The 24,904-nt window shown below is 35.1% G+C and overlaps 4 protein-coding genes and 1 non-coding gene across 9 annotated transcripts; 2 read left to right on the top strand and 3 right to left on the bottom strand.

Moving 5' to 3' along the window:
* The first annotated feature begins 768 nt into the window (after positions 1-768).
* LOC106776118 (U-box domain-containing protein 4) lies at positions 769-3,707 on the top strand. Its single transcript, XM_014663448.2, has 2 exons — positions 769-2,774; positions 3,255-3,707. Exons 1-2 carry the CDS (start codon positions 1,464-1,466, stop codon positions 3,315-3,317), a joined length of 1,374 nt encoding a protein of 457 aa, XP_014518934.1. The 5' UTR covers positions 769-1,463; the 3' UTR covers positions 3,318-3,707.
* Positions 3,708-5,495: 1,788 nt separating this feature from the next.
* Positions 5,496-5,576, bottom strand: TRNAL-CAG. Its single transcript has one exon. It is a non-coding gene; the product is annotated as a tRNA-Leu (tRNA).
* Positions 5,577-9,250: 3,674 nt separating this feature from the next.
* Positions 9,251-13,300, top strand: LOC106775111 (thymidine kinase a). The gene is made up of 4 exons (XM_014662160.2): positions 9,251-9,684; positions 11,575-11,719; positions 11,940-12,061; positions 12,720-13,300. The coding sequence occupies exons 1-4, from the start codon at positions 9,368-9,370 to the stop codon at positions 12,973-12,975; spliced, it is 840 nt and encodes a 279-aa protein (XP_014517646.1). The 5' UTR covers positions 9,251-9,367; the 3' UTR covers positions 12,976-13,300.
* Positions 13,301-18,034: 4,734 nt separating this feature from the next.
* LOC106774886 lies at positions 18,035-19,304 on the bottom strand. Its single transcript, XM_014661912.2, has 4 exons — positions 19,276-19,304; positions 18,502-18,971; positions 18,252-18,428; positions 18,035-18,177 (listed from the first exon to the last, which is right to left on the bottom strand). The coding sequence occupies exons 2-4, from the start codon at positions 18,875-18,877 to the stop codon at positions 18,035-18,037; spliced, it is 696 nt and encodes a 231-aa protein (XP_014517398.1). The 5' UTR covers positions 18,878-18,971; positions 19,276-19,304.
* Positions 19,305-20,796: 1,492 nt separating this feature from the next.
* LOC106775948 (scarecrow-like protein 13) lies at positions 20,797-24,405 on the bottom strand. Of its 5 annotated transcripts, none has more exons than XM_022786589.1 (4): positions 24,230-24,405; positions 23,086-23,225; positions 22,648-22,773; positions 20,797-22,562 (listed from the first exon to the last, which is right to left on the bottom strand). In XM_022786589.1, exons 3-4 carry the CDS (start codon positions 22,675-22,677, stop codon positions 20,901-20,903), a joined length of 1,692 nt encoding a protein of 563 aa, XP_022642310.1. In that variant the 5' UTR covers positions 22,678-22,773; positions 23,086-23,225; positions 24,230-24,405; the 3' UTR covers positions 20,797-20,900. The 5 variants fall into 5 exon arrangements, with proteins under 5 accessions (XP_022642310.1, XP_022642308.1, XP_022642309.1 ...); XM_022786587.1 differs by having other exon boundaries at positions 22,648-22,770; XM_022786588.1 differs by lacking the exon at positions 23,086-23,225.
* Between the last annotated feature and the right edge of the window lie 499 nt (positions 24,406-24,904).

Below are 24,904 nucleotides of genomic sequence, written 5' to 3'. Positions count from 1 at the left end.
TTTAAGATATGAAGAAAAAGTACATTAATTTTTTGAAATCTAAATTTTATTCACTCACTTATTCTTATTTGCATATAACTACTCTGTTCCTTTTTCATCTTTCTTTAAGATTTTTAAGTATACGTCCACAAATGTAATAACACATTTTCGATTTTAATAAAATATTTATAAGGATTTTAAAATCACTTTATTTAATTTTATTAAGATATTAATGTTTTTTATGATATATACATTAATGTAAACGATAATTAATGTAAATGTTTTTTTAAATAATATATATTAGTGTTTTTTTTTATGATAAAGACATAAATAATAATAAAAATAAGTGAAAAGTAAATGATAATTAATGTTTTCCAATATTAGAAAAACTAAAAGTAAATAAAAAATAATCACTTTTAAAATATGATGTTGAATAAAGAATAAAAAGGAATAATGATTTTAGTTAAAAGAGTAAAATTTGAGCATTTAATAGAGTTGATTAGAAAGTTAGTGAGCTATAATTTGCAGTGTGTGATTCAGCATTTTAGGACTGTATAGGACCACCATAGAAGTGAAGTGGCTATAATAACTTGGGGAGACCTGAAAGGATAAGAAAAAAATGAAACTTGAGGAAGATGAAAGTAAATTTATAATTTAAAATATAAAACATTGTTTATTTAAAAATAAAATAAAAAATAGAAAAGTTAGGGATAGAAATGTCCATGCAATATGCCAATTCATACCTGTGTGTCTAATGTCATAGCTAAATAAGGTAAAGACAGAGTCCTATACAACGTATTTCTGTTACGTCCCATAAAAACACTTTGACTTGCAATAAATAACTCAGATAATACAGATCACTAGATCATACGGCGCAGATATAATAAGTTTAAGGTAAACTGCAAAACCCCTGTCCTCATCAGGCCAACACGTGCCACTTCTTCCTTACACTTGACAACTGTCTTCGACTCTTTTCGTACACCTCCCTCCACCAGAATCTTCCCATGTCACCAAACCATATACCCAAGCCAAACCCGCTGAGGGCTTTTCAGTAATTACATCCAGACACCAACTGAAGTTAAAAAAGCTACCACAAAACGACGACGGTTCTGACCGACGCCCACGACCCCACATGATACTTCCCAAACCCATTCTTCAATTCATTCACCTCCCCCACACATTTCTCACCGTCGATTTATAAGATTCTGCTTTATCAACACCGACCGTTACACTACAAATCTGAACGCCCAGTAACAATAGCCCGTCCCGGATACCAATGCGTTCACCATTCACAGCCAAATAATAAAACGAAAAATAGAAAAATCAAACAGTTATTCTTCTTCTCCTTATTATTCGTCGTCTTCAACCTGGCGCTGCGTTCACTCACTTCCTTTATTTTAACTATGAAACTCTGAGCCGAGAAACGTAAATACCTCACTACACGGTACCCTGATTCCGAAATTGTGCACGTGGAAGCTTCGAGAATGGTTTCGCTGGAGGAATCACGGTCTAATTCGAGCCGTTTCCCCTTGGCCAGGAGTTACCTGTACCACTCCTCGGTTTCGTCCAAAACGCAGCGTCATACAGGAAGGTCCATGCGCACGATACGCTCCAATTTCTTCCAAGACGACAACAGCAGCTGCTCCTTCACCGAGAAATCCACCTGTGTATCGGAGAACCTCACTGACTCCGTCGTCGACCTCCGCCTCGGCGAGCTCGCGTCACGGAACAACAAATCCTTGAAGTCCTCACCCGCAGAGGAGGACTTCCTCGACCTCTCCCAGGCCTTCAGTGATTTCTCCGCATGTAGCAGCGACATCTCCGGCGAGCTGCAGCGCCTGGCGACACTCCCATCACCGGAATGCGTGCAGAAGAACAATATATCTGGAGAAGTGGACCCGGAGCAGGAGCCGGAGCCCTGCACGGGTTTCCTGCAGAGGGAGAGCTTCTCCACGGAGATTATCGAGAGCATTTCGCCGGAGGATCTCCAGCCGACGGTGAAGATTTGCATCGACGGCCTCCAGTCGCAGTCGGTTGCGGTAAAGCGCTCCGCGGCGGCGAAGCTCCGGCTGCTAGCGAAGAACCGCGCCGACAACCGGGTTTTGATTGCAGAGTCCGGCGCGGTGCCTGTTCTAGTCCCCCTTCTCCGTTGTAGCGATCCTTGGACGCAGGAACATGCGGTAACGGCGCTGTTAAATCTATCTCTCCACGAGGACAATAAAATGCTGATAACCAATGCCGGAGCAGTGAAGTCGCTGATTTATGTGCTGAAAACGGGAACGGAAACTTCGAAGCAGAACGCGGCATGCGCGCTTCTGAGCCTGGCGTTAGTGGAAGAGAACAAAAGCTCCATCGGGGCTTCCGGAGCGATACCGCCCTTGGTTTCGCTTCTTCTGAACGGTTCGAGCAGAGGGAAGAAGGACGCGCTGACGACGCTTTATAAACTGTGTTCTGTGAGGCAGAACAAGGAGAGGGCAGTGAGCGCCGGTGCGGTGAAGCCGCTGGTGGAGCTGGTGGCGGAGCAGGGGAGCGGCATGGCGGAAAAGGCCATGGTGGTGCTGAACAGCCTGGCAGGCATTCAGGAAGGGAAGGACGCAATTGTGGAAGAAGGTGGGATCGCTGCTCTTGTGGAAGCCATTGAGGATGGGTCTGTTAAGGGGAAGGAGTTCGCGGTTCTGACCCTTCTTCAGCTCTGTGTTGACAGTATCAGAAACAGAGGGTTTCTTGTCAGAGAGGGTGGGATTCCTCCTCTCGTTGCCCTTTCTCAAACTGGGAGTGTTCGAGCTAAGCACAAGGTCAGTCAAATCAAACCCCCCCCCTTTTTTTTTATCATACCAACAACTTGTATTCAGTCTCGTCATACTAACAAACTTCAATTCAATCGTCGTATTAAGTGTTCTGGTTTTAAATTGAGTGATCCAAAGTACCAATAAAGTGACGAGGTAATTAACATAATTATAAGTGAATGTTCACAGGTTTAATTCTATGTTGACAAATTAATCTTGGATCCAGATTTGGGTTTTAGTTGATGCAATCCAAGTAGTTTTTGAATGGCGTAAAAAAAATTACTTCAACATCAATTCAAACAGAAGTCAATTTTATAAAATAAATTTCATTCAAAATCATTTTTTCAAAAGCCCAGTCAAACAATTACTACATACTAATTCGATTGATTCTTTTCTTCAGCATTAATATGCCTATGATGCAAGTTGTTGGGGATTCGTGGTATCTTAAAGAATGACATGGATATTAAACTTCTGGCTTGTTTTTTACAGGCCGAAACGCTGCTTCGATATTTGAGGGAATCAAGACAAGAGGCGTCTACTTCGAGTTCTTAGCTAAATGATTACATTGCTACTTGGGAAGTACTTATACAATGTAATTGATTATTGTATATATAGTGGTTTTGATGGTTTGTACAGTGTGGCCATGATAGTTGGAAATGGAGCTGGTTTTATTGAAGTTAGATGAAGCTAGCGGCTATAGACTGACCCTTTTAGATGCATGGATATAGCTAGATATGGGAGTTTGCTTTCCCTTGTTTCGATTTGCTCGTGTGCCCTGGTGTTACATGGTTGTTTTTTTGGGTTGTTAGGTTGGTTCCTTTTGTTTATATGACCCTAGTTTTGGGAAAAGGGTTTCTGATCTTATTATTGTATGGTAATTAAGTTGCACGCTCGTAATGAAAGTACAGAGCTTCTACTGAAATGCCAGGACTGTTTAGTGTCCATAATCTCTTTTAGGTCAACATATAGCATGTTTTAGTTTTTCAGATACTGCTCAGGGTATTACATATGCTAGATGGACCATGGAGCGTGGTGTTTTTGAGGATTCGACTGGTACTCTGAAACGTATGCAAATATTTTATATTTTATAAGCAGCACTTGATTTGATTCCTTAACTCATGCATCTTTGCCATGAGTATTGCGATATGCTTGCCTTAAAAGTTGAGAAATAAAACATGGAATATGTTTTTTCTGAAATCGACAACACAAGCTGGGTAAAGCAGGAAATTGTATGGCATCGAGAATCCTCTTTAAGGACTAGGTTTATGATGGCTTGCAAATGCTTTCTCGGCACTTAAACCGAAAATTGTAAAAAATTCTAAAAACGACAGAAAAGGATTTAGCAAAACATTTTTTTAATCTAGTCTGGAAAGAGTAAAAAGCAGGATTCTGGGTTAAGAGCGTTTAGATCGTGGCGTTATCTAAGTGGGGAAGATCTTAACCCAGATGTAGATATGTTAGGTAGTGAAAAGGCTGTGTACATGGTGGGATTGGGATATGAAAACAGGGAATGGGAATGGTGTAGGACCCTGGGTTGAGTACGTTGTCCTTGCGGTGAAGCGGCTGAGCCGCTGCATGCTACCATATCAAGTTCCAAGTTACATCTGTATGGCAAATCATAGCCCCACCTCGCAGTTTAATTCCACCACAGATTGCATCATTTTTGCCGTACAAAATTTCCTCATCTAGCATCTTACATCTTGATTTTCATTTTCTTTTTTCCCTTTCAAATCTTCCTGTCGCATATAATAATCACCAATTAGCTGGCAGAGCAGGTATGTTTTGTCCTGCAGTTTGTTTGGATGGTTTCACTTTCTAATCTAAGATTTTGAAGAATCGGGTGTCGGTGTTCTCTTTCTTCCCCATTCATTTTAAAGTATGGAGTTCATTGCTTACATCATCAAAAGGCGAATCTGTTTGGTGAGATGCTACTGGTTTATCTTAACAAAAGTTTGAACTCTAAAGCATATCAGAACGTAGGAAGATCTCACGAAGATTGTTGAATTCTTACGTTTCTATCACTAAGCTGCTACCCTATAGTATTATTCAAAACTTATACTCTAAAAGTTGCTTTCAAACTATTCAACTTACGTCATTTCAAGAGAAAATTAAAAAATAGAAAACCAGTAGATAAAATAGAATTCGACCATCTCCATCCAGACACATATTCAGCATCTTTTAACAGTAATTTAATCCCTACCAATCAAACTTCTTTACAAATTTATGTTCTCACATAAATTATTTCTCTTTATGATGATTATATGCAATTGACTAAGTTTTCCACCAATTCTGCTTCTGTACCAAAGGGGATGTTCAACAACTTCCTTTTTAGTTGTTATTTTAAAAATTGTAGTAGCAAGTTTGTCTTTTGTTTTTAAATTAATTATAATAAGCTATTACTTACATACTCGACTTTGGCAAACTTTATTCTCAAAATCTGTTCATACAAAGGATGTGTTTGTCTATAATAGAAAAAATGTGAAAAAAAAAATAAAAGAAGAAAATTGAGTACATATTATTTTTAAGCCGTCTAAAGAAAAAAAGAAAAGAAAAGAAAGAAAGGTAAAAAAAATTCGTCCTATTTAGTTGTTACCATAAGGATGGTTTGATATTTGAACTAAATAAAACCCGGTCTTTTCCTCTTTCTGTTCAAAATGGGTGGACTAAAAAGTGCTGGGTCCATTTACTAACCCCCTCTTTTCTAAAGCAGATAGTAAAAAGAAAAACATTTGTCAAGAATGGAATTCGAACCCATGCCCTTTCGGACCAGTACCTGAAACTGGCGCCTTAGACCAACTCGGCCATCTTGACTTTGATGTTATGGCACAAAACAATAACTTAATGTAATTCTTCTTTTAGACCAACCAAATCTAAAAACAAAAGTTTTCCACAAAATGCATGAATTGAAACTTTTCCTTACATAAGTTGAGATTTTAAAAAATTCACATTTAAACATATAATGTATTCTAATGCATGTAATGTTTTTATAATGAATGACTTAACATGAGAGTAGCATGATAATTTTTAACTATATGAACTCAATAACGTGTATAAAAGAAAAAATATGTTTCGGTAAAGAGAAATTAAGTTTTTTTTTTTCTCATAAAAGTTATTCATTACTTGTAAATAAGTTACAAGGAAATCTAAATTGGTGAAGTAAAAGTTGTATGATGTTTTTTTTTTTTTTTTACTTCTTATTAGTAATTTGTCCAAGTAGAAGGTATAAGTATTATACTCCCAAATCTTTATTAAGATGATTTCGTGAAAGTTTGGATTTTCATAGACAATAAAAATTTTCAAGAAATACTTAAAATAAAAAATTATCTTTGTTTCGGATAAGACATTAACCTTCTATAGTTCAAGTTGTGTCGTTCGATCTTTCTCTTATTTGTTCAAGTTGTGTGGGAGATACCTCTCAAAGGTACAAGTTTATTGATTTAATAATATTATAATAAAGATGAGTAATCAAAATTAATTAACTGAGCTACCATTTTAGACGTGCATTTATAAATAAGTTTAATAGGTTCGCAAGTCCTTATTTTTGCGAGTTCATTCCAATTGGGTTCTCCTATTTTGGAAGTGTTCAATTAGGTTCTTGATTTGATAAATTTAATTCAATAATATCTTTTTCGTTAAATGAAATGGACGACGTTAACTTTCTTTGCAATGTGGCATACATAGGTGTCCTTTACTCACGATGTGGCATATGAGATTATTACGTGGATATTAGTATCATTTTAAATTTTAAAATACGCGGGTTCACAGCAGAGACGACGCCGATAGAGTGGCAAGATGTGACAAGGGTGTGTTTCTTCTTCGTCCCTCCGTTCTGATTCGTAGGACAAGGAGGAAGCTTCCTTCATCTTGGAGACACACTTGTTTGTGAGAGAGGCTGAAACCCCTCTATAAAACAATGACTTCCTCCAACACTCCCAAATCCCATAAATCTCTCAAAGCCAAAAAAAGGAGAAATCTCCACAACCCAAAATAAAGCCAAGGAGAAAAATCGAGACATCACCAAAGAGGAGAACCAGAAGAAGAATAATAAGAAGCCCAAGCTCAGCAACAACAATTCCAACCAGCCACACGAAAAAGGCATAGAAGGAAGCGGCAAAGATGGGAAAGCCAGCGTGTTTCCCATGAATCCTATCAAGACCATGATCAAGGGCGAAGATCCTGAAATGCGTGTTTCGCAGGAAACGGTGTTAGCCATCAACAAAGCTGTGGTGATTTTCTATTTTTTTCCTGTTTATATTTGCTTGTTTGACATCTTTTTCATCAGTTTTGTTTTTCTTGTAGCAGAGGGCTCGAAGTACAGAGTTGGGAGGAAGTCACTCACCATTCATTTCATACTGTCATGCACAAATAAAATAAATTAAACAATTTTCAGAATTAGATAAATGACTAACAAATAATAGCATAATATACACATTATTTTATCTTCCAACAACCTTTTGTTACACTTTTCATAGAAAAACCAGTTATGTCTCTGCATTTGCCACATTTTGAATCTGGAGTCTCCTCTTCATGGGCTTGGCATTGAAGAAAAGTTTTTTTGATTCAAATGGGGAGTTCTTCTGGGTCTATGAATACTCTCTTATAGTATTTGTTGAGTCTTTCGTCCACTGCACCGATTCCATACAGTGGTTGCAAATATCCTTGTCACGTTCGAGATAAATTTTCATGCTTGTTGTGTCCAGGACCGCAAGAAATGACTAAGTTACAAGCACGTTGGCAAGGTCTTATGACTGAGATATGTGAGTTCAATAAAGTTTGAAATGGAGTTCTGTAGTGTGGTTAATGGATTTCCCAATTTGAACTTCACTTTGAATGGAAATCCTGGTGTCACAAAGGTTCACATACGAAAAGTGGTATATATTAGACACAAGCAAGAAACAAATTGAAGCTGGACGAAAGACCCTTCCAAATAAACCCCCAAATCGTGAACCTCCTTCAGTTCGTTCATCTCTGCGCCATTGATGAAGCTAACCTGCAAACAGAACAATCAAACCCCAAATCATAAAATCTCAAAATCGAGCAAGCAGAGAATGTGAAATCTTCGCATTGCATCTACACCAGTGGTGAGAGGCCATTAACGCAAATTCTCAATCTGAACCCTAACCCCGATATCGCAATAGAACGGCGAGCCACGACAATGAGAAATGGGGAGACACGAAACGTGCGCCGGACGGTTGGATTGGACGATGGGCATGGATGTAGATGTTGAAGAGGTGGGTGCGGGAGGGTGAGAAGAAAATTTCCCAGATAGGGTAGAAGGTGAGATTGGAGTTGGTGAGGAAGAGGAAGGGGAAAGGGAAGGGGAAGGAGAAGGGGAAGGAGAGAAGGTTTTTCCACGAGATTTTACTATGCCACATGTTAATTAAAGCACAACTGACCTTGGCACCTTGCTAGAAACTTAACTCGTCTATTGCATTTAATGGAAAGGATATTATTGAATCAAATTTATCAAATTAGGAACTCAATTGAGTACTTTCCAAAATAGGAGGACTCCAATTGGAAAGAACCCGCAAAAATAGGGACTTGCAAACCTATTAAACCTTATAAATATTATAATGAACTTATCATTGGATATGACCCAGTAATTACCAATAAACGACTTTTAATATTCATATTAATTTCCAATCAATGATTATTATTATCATTAATTGTTCATTAATAGTTGTTATTGTTCAGATGAATTATCAATTAATGATTATTTTAGACGTGCCATTTATTTCATAAATGGTTTCTCTGATCTTTGAATGACCAAATGATTATACAATACAACTTCAAAGACTCTAAATATTGTTGGGACAAAGGATGGAGACAAAAAATGGTTCATTACAAAATTGATTAATGACCAACAAACGATGATTAGTCAATCAACTTAGACTAATGAACCCTTCATGAAATGGTGTATTCAATGACCATTATTTATGACCTATAAAAGGGGTAGCAATTACTTCCGTTGATTGGAGAATTTATTTAAAGTCTCGAATTTATATATATGAAATTTGATGGTGAAATTTAGAGTATCAATGAAAAAAAGTTGTTTTAAGTTTCTCACTTCTTAATTTCTATTAACACTTATAGTTTTTCTGGTAACTTGTATGTGTATCCATCTCTTGGTTTCATCATATAAGGAACCTTCTTTTTGTTAAACACATAATATTTTACGGATGTTGCAATATTTGGTTATTGATCCACTTAAAGCAACATGTATTCGGGAATATTTTGGAAAAAGAGGAAGATTGTGTACGGGAAAAATGGGTGAGACATGTTTATAAAGGCTATTGATTTTACCATGCTTAGAAGAAGATATTTAGAAGTTAGTGTAGACATTCTAATACTTTTAAGTCAGGAAAAACGGTTCCTTTACTCTAATAACTTTTATTATTACTTTTAAGAATTAAACTAATGAAATAGTCTAGTTTCCTTTAAAATGTATTTTAACTATTCAAAATTAATCAAGTATAGTTATACCAAGTGCAGCTAGGATTTTAGCATAGTGAGTGTTCCCCCGAGGTTTCCCACCAGCTCAAACTGCATAAATTCCCAAGTCTTTGTTCTTAGTTACCAAAACCCTTAAACCCCATAACGCCATGAAGTCCCTTCTCAACCCAAAGTTTTCCGCTTTATCTTCCAAAGCCTCTCCTTTTCCTCTGTTTTCACTACCTTCTCAACCCACGCCTCCATTTTCTTTCCGCAGCAACTCCCGTCGAATTCCGAATCGTCTTCTCCGCCTCAACCCACCTCCCTTTTCGTCCAATAATTTCACTTGCACCAATCAAAACCGAAGCTTGCAAACAGAGCCCTCGCCACCTTCCTCCGGTGAGATCCACGTCATAGTGGGGCCCATGTTCGCTGGAAAAACCACCTCGCTCCTCCGTCGGATTCAATTGGAAACCGCCAACGGCAGGTAAACTCTTCTCTATTTATCTGTAGTTTTATTTTTAAAAAGCAAAACCCTTTTACCTGAAGTATTTTGTTTGTTTGTTGTTTATCTTATTTTTCTGCTTGAATAGTTGGTTGTTTAATGTAGATTGTCATGGTGAGTTATATGTGTGTCATGCTTGAAACTATCGGTGCCCAAAGTCATTATGTGTTTTGTACTTTGAATTGGCAATACTTTTTCTTTGCAATGCCATATTGGATGCAATCATCACTGGTCGGGTATTTTCAGCTTTGAGGTTAGCCTTGCAGAAAAAACCCAACTTGGGTGAGGTCATGGGACCTCTGTGTGTATCTCGAAGGTTGGTGGTGGTAATTGTGCTCTTGTGCGGAACTGGATTGACCCCGCAGCAGAGAGCCTGTTTTCTGATGCTGAAGCAATGCATATTCCGGAAACAGTGTAAGAGGGAAAAAGAATCATTGTGCACATGTTTGTTGTCGGATATGTTCCTAACGGGTATTCGAAGCTCATATTGTTAATACTGTATTTATACGAAAAATTGGGATATCTACAAACTGCTCTTCATATTCAACAATTTTGTGGAGAAGGACATGTATTTTTGGTTATATCTGGTTATGTTCAAGAAGACCTTGGAGAAGTCCAATTGGACTTCTGTCATGGGATGGGCTGGTTTAAGACCAGATCAGTATATCTTTGCATCAGTTCTCAGTGTCTGTGCAGCTTTGGCAGCATTAGAATCTGGGAGTCAAGTCCATTGGGTAATCATCTAGTGTCAAATTAGAGACAACGTCGTAGTCAACAGTCTTTATTTGTGTTGGGCATTTGCTGTTTTATAAGTGTGATTAGAAACACGATTACTTAGACCAACTTGCTTGGGATTTCAGGCTCTGTTGGTGAAGGGCATAAATATTATAAATCACTTATTAAAGAGTATTATGCAACAAGATAAACATTATGCAGCAATGGCTCATTATATAGTGTATGATGGGCACTTACAAGACTCCTACGAATTGTTTTGAAGTAATTTTGTAAAGAGCACTCAGTGATATGGGATGCCTTGGGGCTTACACTCAAAAAATTTGATCTGTTTAAATTTGAACGTGTAAATGCTGGAGAGTATGCTTTCTTGGCAATGCTTATGCCTCTAAGAAGTAGTTCCCCTCCAAGGTATGTATACAAAATTTATGAATAGATCTATAGTATGCATGTCAATTAGTATGATCCAGTTCTTTGTACTCATAGTTCTTTATGTGTATATCCATTTATAGTCATTTCATATTCTCTCAGAAACATACCTAGTTGACTCATATTTGAATGGTCTAGATTTACTGTTTCTGGAACTCGTTGCCTTGCTTAATTTTATTGTCGCGCCCGTACTAAAAACAAAAGTCTCCTGTATAAATTTCTCTAATGGAAACAAGTATTTTTTGGTAAGACAATGAGGTGTCCTATCACACCCTTTGGGTACGAATCTAATCTCCTCCCTGCATTGGATGTTGGCTTGGCCCTGAGCATGAGGAGCTTCAGTGGGTTTTTGATCCCTATACTGTATCTTAAGCCTGACTGCTTTACTCGTAACTTAAGGTGCTTCTAGCTGGTTTTTTTATTTTAAATTCTGCTAATCTTGAGTGCAATTTTCCAATCGAGTCACACCTAGTTGTTAGATATAAGTGGTTTCAGTTTCATACTTTCTCGTCCCTTTTGGGAAGCAAGGAAAGTTAATTCGGGATGTTTGATACTTAGAATGATAGTTGAAGCTTATGTAGCTGTTATAGCTCTTTAAGTATAGCACGTAGGTTCCGGGTTGTTATATTTGTTTATTTTCCGGGAAACTCACTGAATGGTTCAGTAATATTCATGAGGTAAATATTTAAACTTTATGTTTCTTTTATGCAGAAATGTAGCAGTAATTAAATCAAGCAAAGATACAAGATATGGATTAGACTCAATTGTTACACATGATGGTGCAAAATTACCTTGTTGGGCACTGGCAAACTTATCATCATTCAAGCAGAAGTTTGGAATTGATGCGTATGAGAAGGTATCATAGTTTTATGTTCTGAACATGTTGTTAATGATTTATATTTACTATTTAAACAGCAGAAAATTTAATGTGTGGTTGCCTACATGGATTCTAATTGGTAATTATATACTTTTACTATGTGATGAGTGACTGTTGATAATTTCCCTCCATATCCAAAATATACTAGTTTACTGCCTGCATTTTTGTTTTGACTCTCTCCACTGATATATGATTACAGCTAGATGTGATTGGTATTGATGAAGCGCAATTCTTCGATGACCTTTATGAATTCTGCCGTCAAGCTGCTGATGATGATGGAAAAACAGTAATAGTTTCAGGATTAGATGGGAACTATATGAGGTAATACTATATAGTTTTAAAATGCCCCTTTTGTTTGGTGGTGTTGAAATAAAGCCAAACTTTTAAATGCTTTTGTAATGACATGACAAGTTAGTATTATTAGGCGTGTTCATGACCCATTTCATTCAACTTGACCTGGCCTAAATTTTTATTCTGATGGGATCGGGTGTCAACAATTACAGTTTGTTTTGAAATCGAGTTTGAGTAATACTTTTATGGTGTCCCACACATGCTTTACAAATGTATATTTTTTAGCAGTTATATGTTAATAAGTTTGTTTTAGTCAATATATAGTGTTTTGCATAACGTAGTATTGTATTTATATAGATATTATTTATCTGAAATATATATAATAAAATATAATGTTAAATCAATATATGATGTCAAGAAATCAAATTGACTAGTGTTGTCTGAAGTCTTGATTGGTGAAGTTCCCAGTATAAATAAAATGACCCTGTTAAAATTTTGAATTGATTAAGAATATAAATAAATCTGTTCCATGAACAGTTTGACTTGTATTTTGGAATTTCAACTCAGTTTATTTTCATTACCTGATTAGCTAATTTCAAAATTTTAGTGCAGCTTAATTTCAAGCACAATGTTGAATTGTTCAATCTAAGTTCGATTTGTTTGACAATGTTTGTGTATTTACTGGCAGGAGGAGTTTTGGTTCTGTTATAGATATTATTCCCCTTGCTGATTCTGTAACCAAGTTAACTGCTACATGTGAAATATGCAAAAGGCCTGCTTCCTTTACCCTGAGGAAGACACAGGATAAACAGATTGAATTGATTGGTGGAGTTGATGTCTACATGCCAGTGTGTCGGCAGCACTATGTCAGTGGACAGGTTGCCGTGGAAGCTGCAAGACATGTCCTTCAATCCCACAAGCTTGAATGCGGCTCCTATACATAACTTGGTCTACATTTCTTAGCATTTGCGTGTCTCCCATTATTGTGTAATATTTACATTGTAAGGAATTATCGATTAGGTTAGGTTATTTCTCATCTCTAAATGGAAAGCTGGTTTTGATTTTTCTTATCTCATGTACCTGGATAATCAGATCAAAGAAGACAAACTGCGGGTAGTATATAATATAGTTTTCTGAAAATCTCATTTGGTGTATGTTGTGTTTTTGGATTCAGGCTGGTTGATGCGGACTAATCCATCTGAAAGTACTAATTGTATTGTAGATTATTTATGGTAATATATTTTGACCATTGGTGTCTTGGCTTAGAAATTTAAAAATGGAAGTTTTTGCTTACATTTATTTCCAAATTAACATTCTTTAATTTCTTTGGTTTGCACCTTTCTTATGATTAAGATCCTTTAATTTCTCTGGTTTGCATATTTCTTATGATTAAGATTCTTCAATTTCAGTGCTTAGAATCTTTCTTATGATTAAATCCACAGAAATTCGTTCTTAGATATGGTTAAATCCTCACCAATTCGTTCTTTGGTACAAAATATGACACCAACCAACCATATCAATATAATGGTTTATTTTCTTCCGGATCAAGAGTTTTGTATATGTTTGAAGACCTTGACATCTATAAATTTGAGGATGAAAAGGAAGAGGGCCAGGTTTTGATACTGACAAAAATACAATGCCTAACCAAACTTCCGATGACTTAGATTACATAAACATTCATTTTATTACTGAAGCATATAATTAATTTAATTCCAATACTACAAGTTAGCATGTTTTAAGAAGTCTTTTAGAGGATTTTAAAATCATGTCTTAACTTGAGTGTTCAAAATAAAATTTTGAAACCTCAGATGGTTTTTTAGAAGAAAACCTTGAGGTCAAACATAAAGGTGTGAGAGAAGAACAAGGATTGGAAACAAAACGTTGAAACTCAACAATTTTGAGAAAGCTAAGAAATAATCCCTTTCAAAAGTCTTGGTAATGAATGAAAACACTTATTTAACGAAAGTTGTATCCCAATACGTGGGAAATTATTTGTTCTACTTGTTAGGAAATACAACAGAACCCTTGTTAAAATTATGATTGAAAGAAAGAAAGCTGAGTTAAATCACATGTATCAAGATAATACAGTGATTGTACCTAAAGAGTAAGAAAGGAGGCAAAGTCATATTCGATGAAAATCAACAAAAATGGATAATTGAATTTGGTTGAATGGGTATAAATATTTTTGGTCTGTTTCAAAGAGCATTTTTTTTTTCATTTCTTCCCTTATTATATCAAAAAAGTTTGATTTCAATGGGTATGAAACATGGTATTACTTTAGGTTTGTTTCAAATAGCTTCTTTTCATTTCTTCCCTTATTACCAGTTATTAAACAAATTTAATTTAATTTTTTCAATTCATTATTCTTTAACTTCTATTTCCTATCATTTTGAATTATAAACATCTTATAAAAAGCACATCGAACATCAAAATAAAATAAAACTTGTATCCCCCGATGTTATATACTGCATGAACACAAGATTTCATGTGTTTTAACGGCATGGAGGACAAAAGATGAATTTAGTCATCTTCCGACACAATCTTGGTATATATAAACCAGTTTGCTTTATAGATGACCATATTTTCAAGTCTAAATAAACTTCAAATATTTCAGTTATCAGAATTCCATAACCAATATTTAAACTTTATAGAGTTTGACCACAAATTTAGAAAACCAAATCACTATAGTATACATATTTAAAGAGCTTAGCTTATTCAAAAATCACATCCAAATACCTTAACTTCGATAAATTCATAAAATAAAAAACCCTGTAAAATATCGGTCAAAATAATCGATCAGAAGAAAAAGAAAAATCTAGAACATGTAGCGACTTGTTCGAGGCCATAATCAAAACAAAGTAAATCTGATAGGCACGGAGAATCGCAATTGTTTTCGCCAACCTTCAATGCAAGTTTCGTCATTTTTACATAATACGCACTTGCTCTGCAAATTGGCTTTTCTTTTCAACAAAAACTTAAGAAAACATAGAATGAAAAACACTAAAACATAACGGTCAGAATTAGAATTGAAAACAAGAAACATGTCAGAATATTCAGAATCTAAAATTTCTAAGAGATTTCAAAAAGGTGATATTATTTAAAATAACAATTATGTCTAAAGATATATTACTTAAAATAGCAATGATGTCCAAAGATTATTAAGATTTGTGATTACTGGTTAAAATAAGAAAAACATTTTGGAAATTCTACAAATTTTAGGATTGATATTGTTGCAATCTATTAGTTTTAAACAATATGACATAGCCCCGACCTCAGAATTGCAGAATTAACAGCAAGGCATAAAATGCCATTCAGTCCCGAAAGATGGTATTGGTGAATGTTATCATCATCGACACTGGCTATGCAGTTTGGATAGGCATTCCAAGTGTTGAATTTAAAGTCAGATAGAGGACATACATCATCAAAACAGCTTGATGAAAAGAAATACAATAAGGATCCTACTAAAAATGAGGATTCAGTGAAAATTGAATTGAAGGCAGAGGAGAGAAAAAAATAGTGTGTTTTGTAGGCACCTATTGACGCAATCAGCTGGAAAATCAAGGCAGATTGCCTGGAAAGTGACCATAGATGTTATATGTAAGAGAAGGATCTTCAGAAAAAAGCGTAATTCTAGGCTTATTTTCCTCTTCTCACCGTCTCATCACAAACCAAAAAAATAACGAAGTTTTAAGCGGAAAAGTGATTGTTAGAAGCTCGGTAAGCAGATTTATTGACAGAGATCCCAAAAAGAGATCACAACAACCGGCCAGTTAGCTTCACAAGCAGGTTCGATTTAGCTACAGCCACTATGGCACATTCAAGATCAAGGGCACAGCTTTTAGCTCCCACCCTTCCCTTGGTACATGTAGCCTCACCACAACAATTTCCAAACCAAATAAGCAAATTTTCAATTCAAGATTTTGCACCCAACAAATCGACAAATTCCTCAATCCCTAGAACAGAAGCCATTTTCAAATAACAAAATTACAGAAAAAAAAAATAAAAACAAGAAATAGCCTCAGAATTGCAGAATAACAACAAGGCTTTACGAGCCATTCAGTCCCGAAAGATGGTGTTTGGTAACTGATATCGTCATCGGCTACATTTTGGTTTTGAAATAACAAAGATAATGGAAATATGTAAGAACAGAGAGTCAGAGAAAGAGAGGCGGCACCAGAATGAAACTAGGTTTAGAAGAACGTTTCCCATGCTATACCCATTGAGGCGTGGTTTGGGATTCTTGTTAGGACTCGTTATAAATACAACACTTTGGTCATTTGGGCCTATGGGCCTCCCATCTTTCTTGCCCTATTCTACTCAAAACCATATATGATTTAAATAACAAATATAATTTAAAAAACATTTTACATAATCACCTTTCAAAAATTGATTATATTAACATAAACAAACTATATCTTTCGCTTAATTCTTAATTTGAATGTTTTTTTATTTTTGTGAATCCCTTGGTTTCAAAATCATTTTAAAAAGATTGGATTAAGGTAACGGGTAGAAATAGATAGATATATCAATTTTTTGAAGGATAAAATAAAACTTACTTAAGGTCTCTGATCTCCTAAAAATTGTGAACTGAACTATAGATTTTAATAAAGTCTCATCATTCCTAATCAAGGCAGAGATTGGTAAGATAGATTTCAAATAATTAGTTGATGAATATTTTTCCTTTGATTATTTTGTCATCCTTATTTATTTTTTAATTTTTTAAATTGATTAAATGATAATTTTATCCTATTTACATTCTTATAAAAAAGTTTTGTTGAATTATATATATATATATATATACACACACGCACACGCACTTTTACTCTGATGTTAAAAATAAAATGGTTGTGGGCCGCTTCTTCGGCGTCTTTCACTCGATTTTTTTTTTCTTTCAACACTTCATAAAAAAATTAATATTTAATTTTTTTTAAAATAAAATATCTCTTCTAGTTCAAATATTCAATACGTTAATTTGATCTTTCAAATATTTGATTCTTTGATCATGAAACATTAACAAATGAAATTAAATAGAATGAAACGAGGTAATGTTATTCTGATAGATTATAACAAAGTTTTTTAATTTTTATTCAAGCAAAGTTCAAAATTTATTCAAATCTTTAATATCTATTTAATATGTTAATGAAAACATTTTCAATATATAAATGAATACTTAAAATATATAGCAATTATCTATCAGTAGACTCTTTTTTCCTACATAATAACTTTTTTAATAAAATAAAACACGTTACAGTTTGGAATCAATATGTAAATAACCAACTTAAAATATTTTTTTTGTTTTATCTTGAAAGGAACATTTTAAGGAAGTTGTTACATTATAAAATGAAAATATTAAGAGATGATTGTTTGTGAAGGTAACCATGTTGATATCATTCAATTGTAGAAGATAAGTTATCTCATTAACCTTCAATTATTTTTAGGTTTACAAAAATGTGGTTACCATTTGATTTTGTTTTTCAAAAACAAGGTTTTTGTAAAAGATGTGGGAGAAATTAATATCTACAACGCTTTCATTTCTATACGTACAAAAATAATGCAAAACCTTAACCTTCTTAGATTAGAAATAATACAGTTAGTTATCTCTAATGTTGCGCTTCTAATCATAATCTTATTTTACTAAAAATCGGTAACTTTCAATGAAAATCTTATTGTTTGTTGATCACATCCAAAGTCTCTATTAATAATGTTTGTAAATCCCAACATAATGTGAACTCAATTTTATGACAAAGGAAAGGTAGGGACAGAAAAACAAAGTTTCACTTTAAACTTATCTAATATAATAATAACATGTAAATTAAAAGAAAAAAAAAACTGAGTATAGTAAAATCTATCATCATCTATCACAAACATATACATGGAATGTATGCTATGATTGCAAAAGAACTATTAATCAATCCTCAAACATAAGTTTTTCTATATGCATAAATTACATTCATACATAGTTTATGTATATGCCATAAGTTATATCAGTGAGTTAAATAGAGGCTATGAAGTTCTTGCTAACAAGTAACTGAACTCTCCTGCTGGAAATTTTAGGTCGTTCTCATATGCAGTCTCTTCATAAAAAGAATTTTTTGATCGGGCAAGACGCTTGACACAATTCAAACGCAATGATTTTACTGTGCTACCTGAAAAATGGAAACAACAACACTTAAAGCTGCTAAGAACATATTTTCCCATTAAAATCACTCACCAAACTTACCAACCGATACATCTTGATGTTCCTTAGGTATTAATTCTGATGCAACCAAACGAGTACAAGGAGGATTAACAATGGAGTGTGTCAGGTTTCGTGCAAGACCTCTGACATGATTTAGTCGCATCAGCTTTGGTGAATTGGCTGGTTTACAAAGTAAAGTTTCCAAGGGGACGGATGACCCTATTGTTCAAAAAAAGTGAATGAAACATAAATTTGTTAGCTTGAAAAGAAAACAACAGAAAACAAGAATCACCTTGAAGCAGTTTGGTTCCCATGTTTAGCATTTGTTGTCCTAGGTTGAGGTGGTGATGAGGGAAACCAATGACTTGAGGAAAGATTCCATATTCTGCAAAGGTTGGAGAAGGCAAACCCTGAAGCTCATCACTGGTGCTGGCTTCACCAGCACTTGATTCTGGAGGTTGAAATTGAGGAAAAGAAGTGTATGGAAGATGAGCATTTGCAGCTCTTTGTCTTCTGAGTTGGTAGTTTCTCCTGCGTCTTGCAAGATGTCTTTCCCTTTGTTCTTGAGTCATTGATTGTCTCCTCTGTCTGTCACGGATGCGCCTCCTCTCTCTCTCTTGCTCCCTCTGCATTCTCCTTAACTCTCCCCTCCCTGAAAACTCCTCCATGCTCACTCACTCACTCACTCTCTCTTCTTAACACCCCACATTTCTCTTTTCCTTTCTGTTTTTGGCTGAATAACATTGAAAACTATTCACTTTCCTAACCAAGAAAAAAGGAAGAGAAGAGAATTTTGTATCAAGATGAAACTTGTAAATATAATGCATGCACATTTCATTCGGATAATATAATATAAGGCATTGTTGTCTTTACCTAATAACAATAAAATTCATGAAAATCTGGCAAAGTCTAAACCTGCTATAGCTTCAGGCATCGAATAGCAAGAGGGTCGTTTATCAGAATTGAAAATTCAGTTTCTAGATTAGATATTTTTGGAGGCTAATAATTATATAATTCAAAATTAAGAACTTGAAAAGGGTTAGTATGGAAAGAAGACATTTGTTACCTGCCAGTGCAGATATGAATTGATATTGGGGAGACAGAGCGAAGGAATTTGTTGGTATGATGCATTAAAATGAAAGGAAACATGGGATGTGAATGATAGAAAAATAGTGTTCTTTATTTAATTAATTAGTGTTGTTGTTTTTTGTTTTTTGCTTGAGATTTTCATGACAAGGTTCGTGGACCACCCTTGCTTCTGCGTCCCATAATAACGGTTCAATGGAGAATTTGCCAAATCAATGGTTCCAAACCTGAATCTCAAACTATACAAGGTCCACCATGCCTGAACTTAGGTTCTAATCAATATATATCAATCTTATTTGTTTAAATTTAGAGAATAACCCGAAAAAAGGAGACATTATTTAAATTCCTTTACTTAGATTTTTTTTTTTTAATGTTTAATGATAGCTATTTTTCACCCTTTATTTATTATTCATTTTCTTCTCACATATTAAAAGATTTATTTTGATTTTTAGCCTTTTAAATTTAGATGAATGTTGTTTTCTGAAATGGATTTTTTTATTTGTTTTTCACGCAACTTTTACCAGGTGTTTCTTTTTTTAATTCAAAAAGTTGTGATCCATAGTTTTTATCTAAAAAAAAAAACATTCAGTTCACTCCATGTACAAGCCCAAATGCATTATTTGAGTTGTCTGAGATATACCATCTTGAGGCCTAATTTGATTAATTAATGATTAATTTATTTTAAGATGTAGAGAAAATTATTTCACGTCAAGATAGATAACTATATGAATTTGAGACCTTTTAAGATTTGAGTTTAATGTATCTAATATGAAGATAGTTTTATGATCTAATGTGACATCCGTAAAAACTAATTACAAATTTGCAGCAAAAACGTTAAATGTGTGACATAACTAAATATGTTATAAGATTAATTTCAGACTTTCTATAACTTATAAGATTAATTTGATTAGCTCATATCGTTAAATAAGCTGATTCGTTAGACCTAAAATGATTTCTGAATATATTAGAAGGTAACCTTTTGGACTAAATATGTTATAATAAGAGTCTTGCCCAGTTATTTATTTATTTATTTTATTTTTTATTTTAAAAAGACCAGTCTTGCCCAGTTGATATAATTAATCCAGTCATAAGCTCCTCTCACTCGATTTAATCTATTTTCAGTACACTAAATGAATTTAATATTTTTTTCTCGTAAAAAATCGTTGTTATAAGGTTAAACTTAAATGCTTTAATCAATTTTTAATATTTTTTTTCTTCTAATTTTGTGATGATAAAAAATTCTTATTGAAATTTAATATAAATATGAAGAGAGTGTACATTCACGTATTTAAAAGATAAAGAATACAATTTAGCAATTTAAAATGTTATAAAATTACTCTATTTTTTTTACGTATAGAGCAATTCATCAAAGTTTACTGTAATAATTACTTGCAGAGATTTTTTTTTATAATTTTCTTGTTTAGTTGAATAAAATTTATTTATTTTTTTGTCTTGTATAAAGGTTTAGAGAAAAGTTATCGAAATATACATAAGTAACTTGTTGAGAAAATGGTGATACTAGAGAAAAATGAGTAAATGATAATACGAGAGAAGAAGGAAGAAGGAGAAGATGCAGACATAGATAGATAGATATATGACAGTGAATCAGTAACATCTCCAGGCAGAAGATGTACAGAGGGCTCTTCTCTTCCATCCTAAATACAGCGCACCATCTATATGTTCTAGCCTATAATTTCCATTAAACTCTCTTAACATGTTTCTAACGGCATTGGTGACTGAGGAACTCAAAGGGCATGGTGCAAAACCAGCCATTGAAAATCTTGACCTCCACTTCCCCAACAGTTCATGCCTTTCCACCCTCTCAGGCCCCTCACAAGCTATCATGTTAACTATGTCACGAGCCACACAGTGTTGTTCAGCACTGATCCTTTGCTTATCCTCTCTGGGCAGGGCCACGTCTATTGACTCAAACATTGCACTATAATAACTCAAGCTCTCAACAAACCTTTGGAAAAAGGGGGAAGTGTTGGTGTTGGATTCTTGCTCAACGAGTGTCACAACCTTGGGTGATAAATTCTTAACCAGTCTTAGTAGCCTGTCCCTGTGGTTCTCTGTGCTCACACTCTCATCTGGCATGTGGTGCAAAACAAAAGGGAAATTCACAGCCAGAGCTTCCCCCGGTAGAACCACAAGGTTTTCTAGTTCAACCTCGCATCCAGACATTGCTGCACTGTGGAACTCAAATGGAACTCTACGGGATTTGGCATAATCTGAGAGGCGTTTTCCTACAATGTCAAGTCCTCCTCCTCTTGCATGAAAGGATTCGGAATCATCCACACCAGTTACACGAATGAAAGGTGTTCCACCAGGACGAGATGCAAGAGCATCAATAAGCAGCATCCACTGAGTGCCCTGTGCAATTTGGAAGTCAATTATGTGGATTCTTGATTCATTTAGCATTGCTTCTCCAATGACAGCATTGGCAGATACATAAGCAAACTTCCAATATGGGCAAATCTGGTACAAGATGTGCATGTAACTCATGAGATCTTTGCTTGCTGGTTGTTCACATTTCAAGGCTTTGTATATTAGGCTCCCTGAAGACTCCAACCTTGCTCTCAGACCCTCCAACATGTAGGCCCCTAACCTCTGGATTGGATCACCTCCTACTGATACCATTTTTGGCAATACATTATTCATAAATCCCACCGCTGTTTCAATATCACCGTCAGATACAGCCTGTGCACACCGACTGAGGACTTCTTTCAAGTCTAGTTTTGGAATCATTTCTACAACCTGATCCCAGTTGTATTTAGCCATTGCTGACGCTCCGTGGTGGCCACCCTCGTAGCAGCAGTGACAACTGTCAACAATTTCTGAATCAGGCCCCAACAGTGAAATCTCAAGTTCTCTGAGCTTGTGCTTCAGTTCATAGCTATCATCAGCACTGGAGTGTGCACTCGTTGGTGATCCATAGTTATTGTCAGATGACTGATGCTGGTCTGAATGGTATGAATGAGAAGCATGCGGAGAAAAAGGACTTCTGTTGGAATTGGACGATACACTAGCATAGGAAGGAGAATCACAACCTATGAGATCATTGAGTGCTGGGGATGATTCAAGGGTAAAGTATTGCTCCTTGCAGGGTTGAAACGAGATAGTGGTTCCCTGACTGTTGCTATTATGGATTTCATGGCAAGAATTGCTTTGCAATACTTGGTAACGAGTGTAGGGATCCACGTTTTGCACAGGCTGGTGGTATAAATCGAAACCGGATGAAGTTGGGTGTTTCTGGGACGTTTGCATCTAAAAAGAAATTATTTGTTCAGCTGAGAGTTATTGATTAGAATAATGATGGTCAAATTTTGTAGTTGTAAAAGAGCTTCCTAACTCTTTCTGATTTCCCCTTCATCAAATGCATATATCTCTACACTTCCGTTTAGTTGGATGGTTAATCTTCATTTTGATCAGCTGCCAGATGCTTCAAATATCAGCAAAAATTGTAGTCTACAACCTGCTGATAAGATAAATTGTCAACGGAGATTCAATGCTGATTTTGAGAAATAAATTTTAACAGTTTGCCAAAGCAAGGTCTTATCAAATGAAGATGAAGTAGAGAAAATCACACGCTGGTGTACTCTATAATACAAAGATTTCAGTCCACAGAGGAGTTTCTACGTAATTGTTTCCATGTAGAGAAAAAAAAATTCAAATCATGCTAGAATCCATCAGCACCAACACTAAGGCGCAATTACAATGCTAAAAATGAAAGGAAAAAGGTTACTTAACACCATTTGACAACTGAGAGAGAGTAGTTTTAATTAGGTACCTGTCTTTTGATACTCAAACAAGAATTCCAGGAGATTTTTGTATGTGATGAATCATGTTATACAATACACCACAACAGAGCAATTTATAGCAAGCACGCAACATATCCCAGTCTTGTGATTTGGAAGGTTCTCACAATTTCTAAAAGTGCAAAAGGAAGGAAGAAAGAACTGAGAAGACTAATATCTTATCTATTTCAGAATTTCTTTCCCACAAAAGCAAAGGAAGGTAAAGTTAATTAGAAAGGGGTAGAGGACCATTCGATTGCTCTAGAAATCACGAGATGCAAACTCAAAGAGAGTCAAATTTAGAAAGGGTCAAAAGTAAGGGAAAAGATAAGGGCAAACAGATGCGCACTCTATTAAGATTTCTTTCATGTAACAAGGAGGTGTAGCTATCTAAACTCTTAATATCTTATACAGTTAAATCGGCATTGCCTTTTTAAAAAAATCATCCACTTGTGAAACTAATAATAGTTTATGTAATTAGAAACCAGAGAAGATCTTAGCAACCAAAAGCTCACAGATTATAAAGCAAGACAAAAACAAGATTTATTCCTTTTCCCTGATAGAATAGAACTATGTTTTCAACACATACGTGATTCACTTTACAGAGCAGAAGGACTCTCAAAATTGAAAGCCATCAGTTCAGCAAGAAAATCACCAGTATAAAGAAACAGAGAGACTGGCATAATATTGGTAGATATAAAACAAAATTCATATATTCCAATAATAGTGGTAAACTCTACCAGGTTTTAGGATAGAGAAAAAGGCTAGTAACTGCCAAAATAAAGAGAAAGCAGTTTTTTTAACAAAGTCGGCAAGAAAAAAACAACTAACAAAAATAACAGTGGATGTTAGAACAAAACCACCACAAACACGGTGGAAGCGCGTCCTCAACCTCCACGTTAAAGAAACGTAACCAAAATCCTAAAGAAGCAAGAAACATCTCTGAAAACTACAAACCAGATTTAACTGTTGAAAATAGACAGAAATAGAAGTTTCAGCAGATTATAACGCCAACCCAGATTAACTCTTGTGAAACATGTTCCTCTAACAAACCACGATCAAAGTTCGACATAAACAGAAAGAGAAAGCCACATGCCATCTCATCAACCTTATGGAGACAAGACAGACAGAACATACCTTTTGTTGACAGCAAGGTTCAGATTGAGAGTCAGGTCTTTGGTTGATATGTTGAGTTACGTGGTGTTTGGCAGAGAATCGATGCGTGGTAAGGAAGAGGGTGGTTTTGCATATATAGATAAAGAGAGAGAAAGGTTTGAGGCTTGTGTGGAGTCCAAAAACAATGGATTGGTAATCAGTGAGCGCTATGTGTGATTTTAATGTTCATTAATTACATCATATGATCATATGACATATATTTATAATAAATAAATATGTATGGTGAGAATCAGCCTTAGATGTGAAGTATAATTACGTGACAACCCTCACGTGGGACCTGCATGTCACAGTACCACTCGGTTTCATTCTTAGCTAACATCCATCAAAAAGATACTACCAAATAACATTACCGAACTTAATAGAACCTTCTTCTCCGTCTCCGAGTAAAGTAGTTAGTTACTCGTTAATTCATTATGAGCACTCCAAAATCTTAATATCTCTCTCTCACAGTCTCACTTGTCATACTGCAAGCCAAAGGAATTTAAAGCATGTTTTTATATTGTGGCTCACTTTTTTTACCTGCCATAGTAATGTTTTAACTCATGAATAATATCTTTTTATTACTGTCATGTTTCTTCACCGTGTTAACTAGGTTAGATTCATCCTAAATATTTTTAAGGTATTATAATCTCATTT

The sequence above is a fragment of the Vigna radiata genome, chromosome 10 (assembly GCF_000741045.1).
Source record: "Vigna radiata var. radiata cultivar VC1973A chromosome 10, Vradiata_ver6, whole genome shotgun sequence".
Taxonomy (NCBI): Eukaryota; Viridiplantae; Streptophyta; class Magnoliopsida; order Fabales; family Fabaceae; genus Vigna; species Vigna radiata.
Note: the sequence above shows the minus strand (reverse complement) of the source record. Positions and strands in the feature narration are given on the sequence as shown.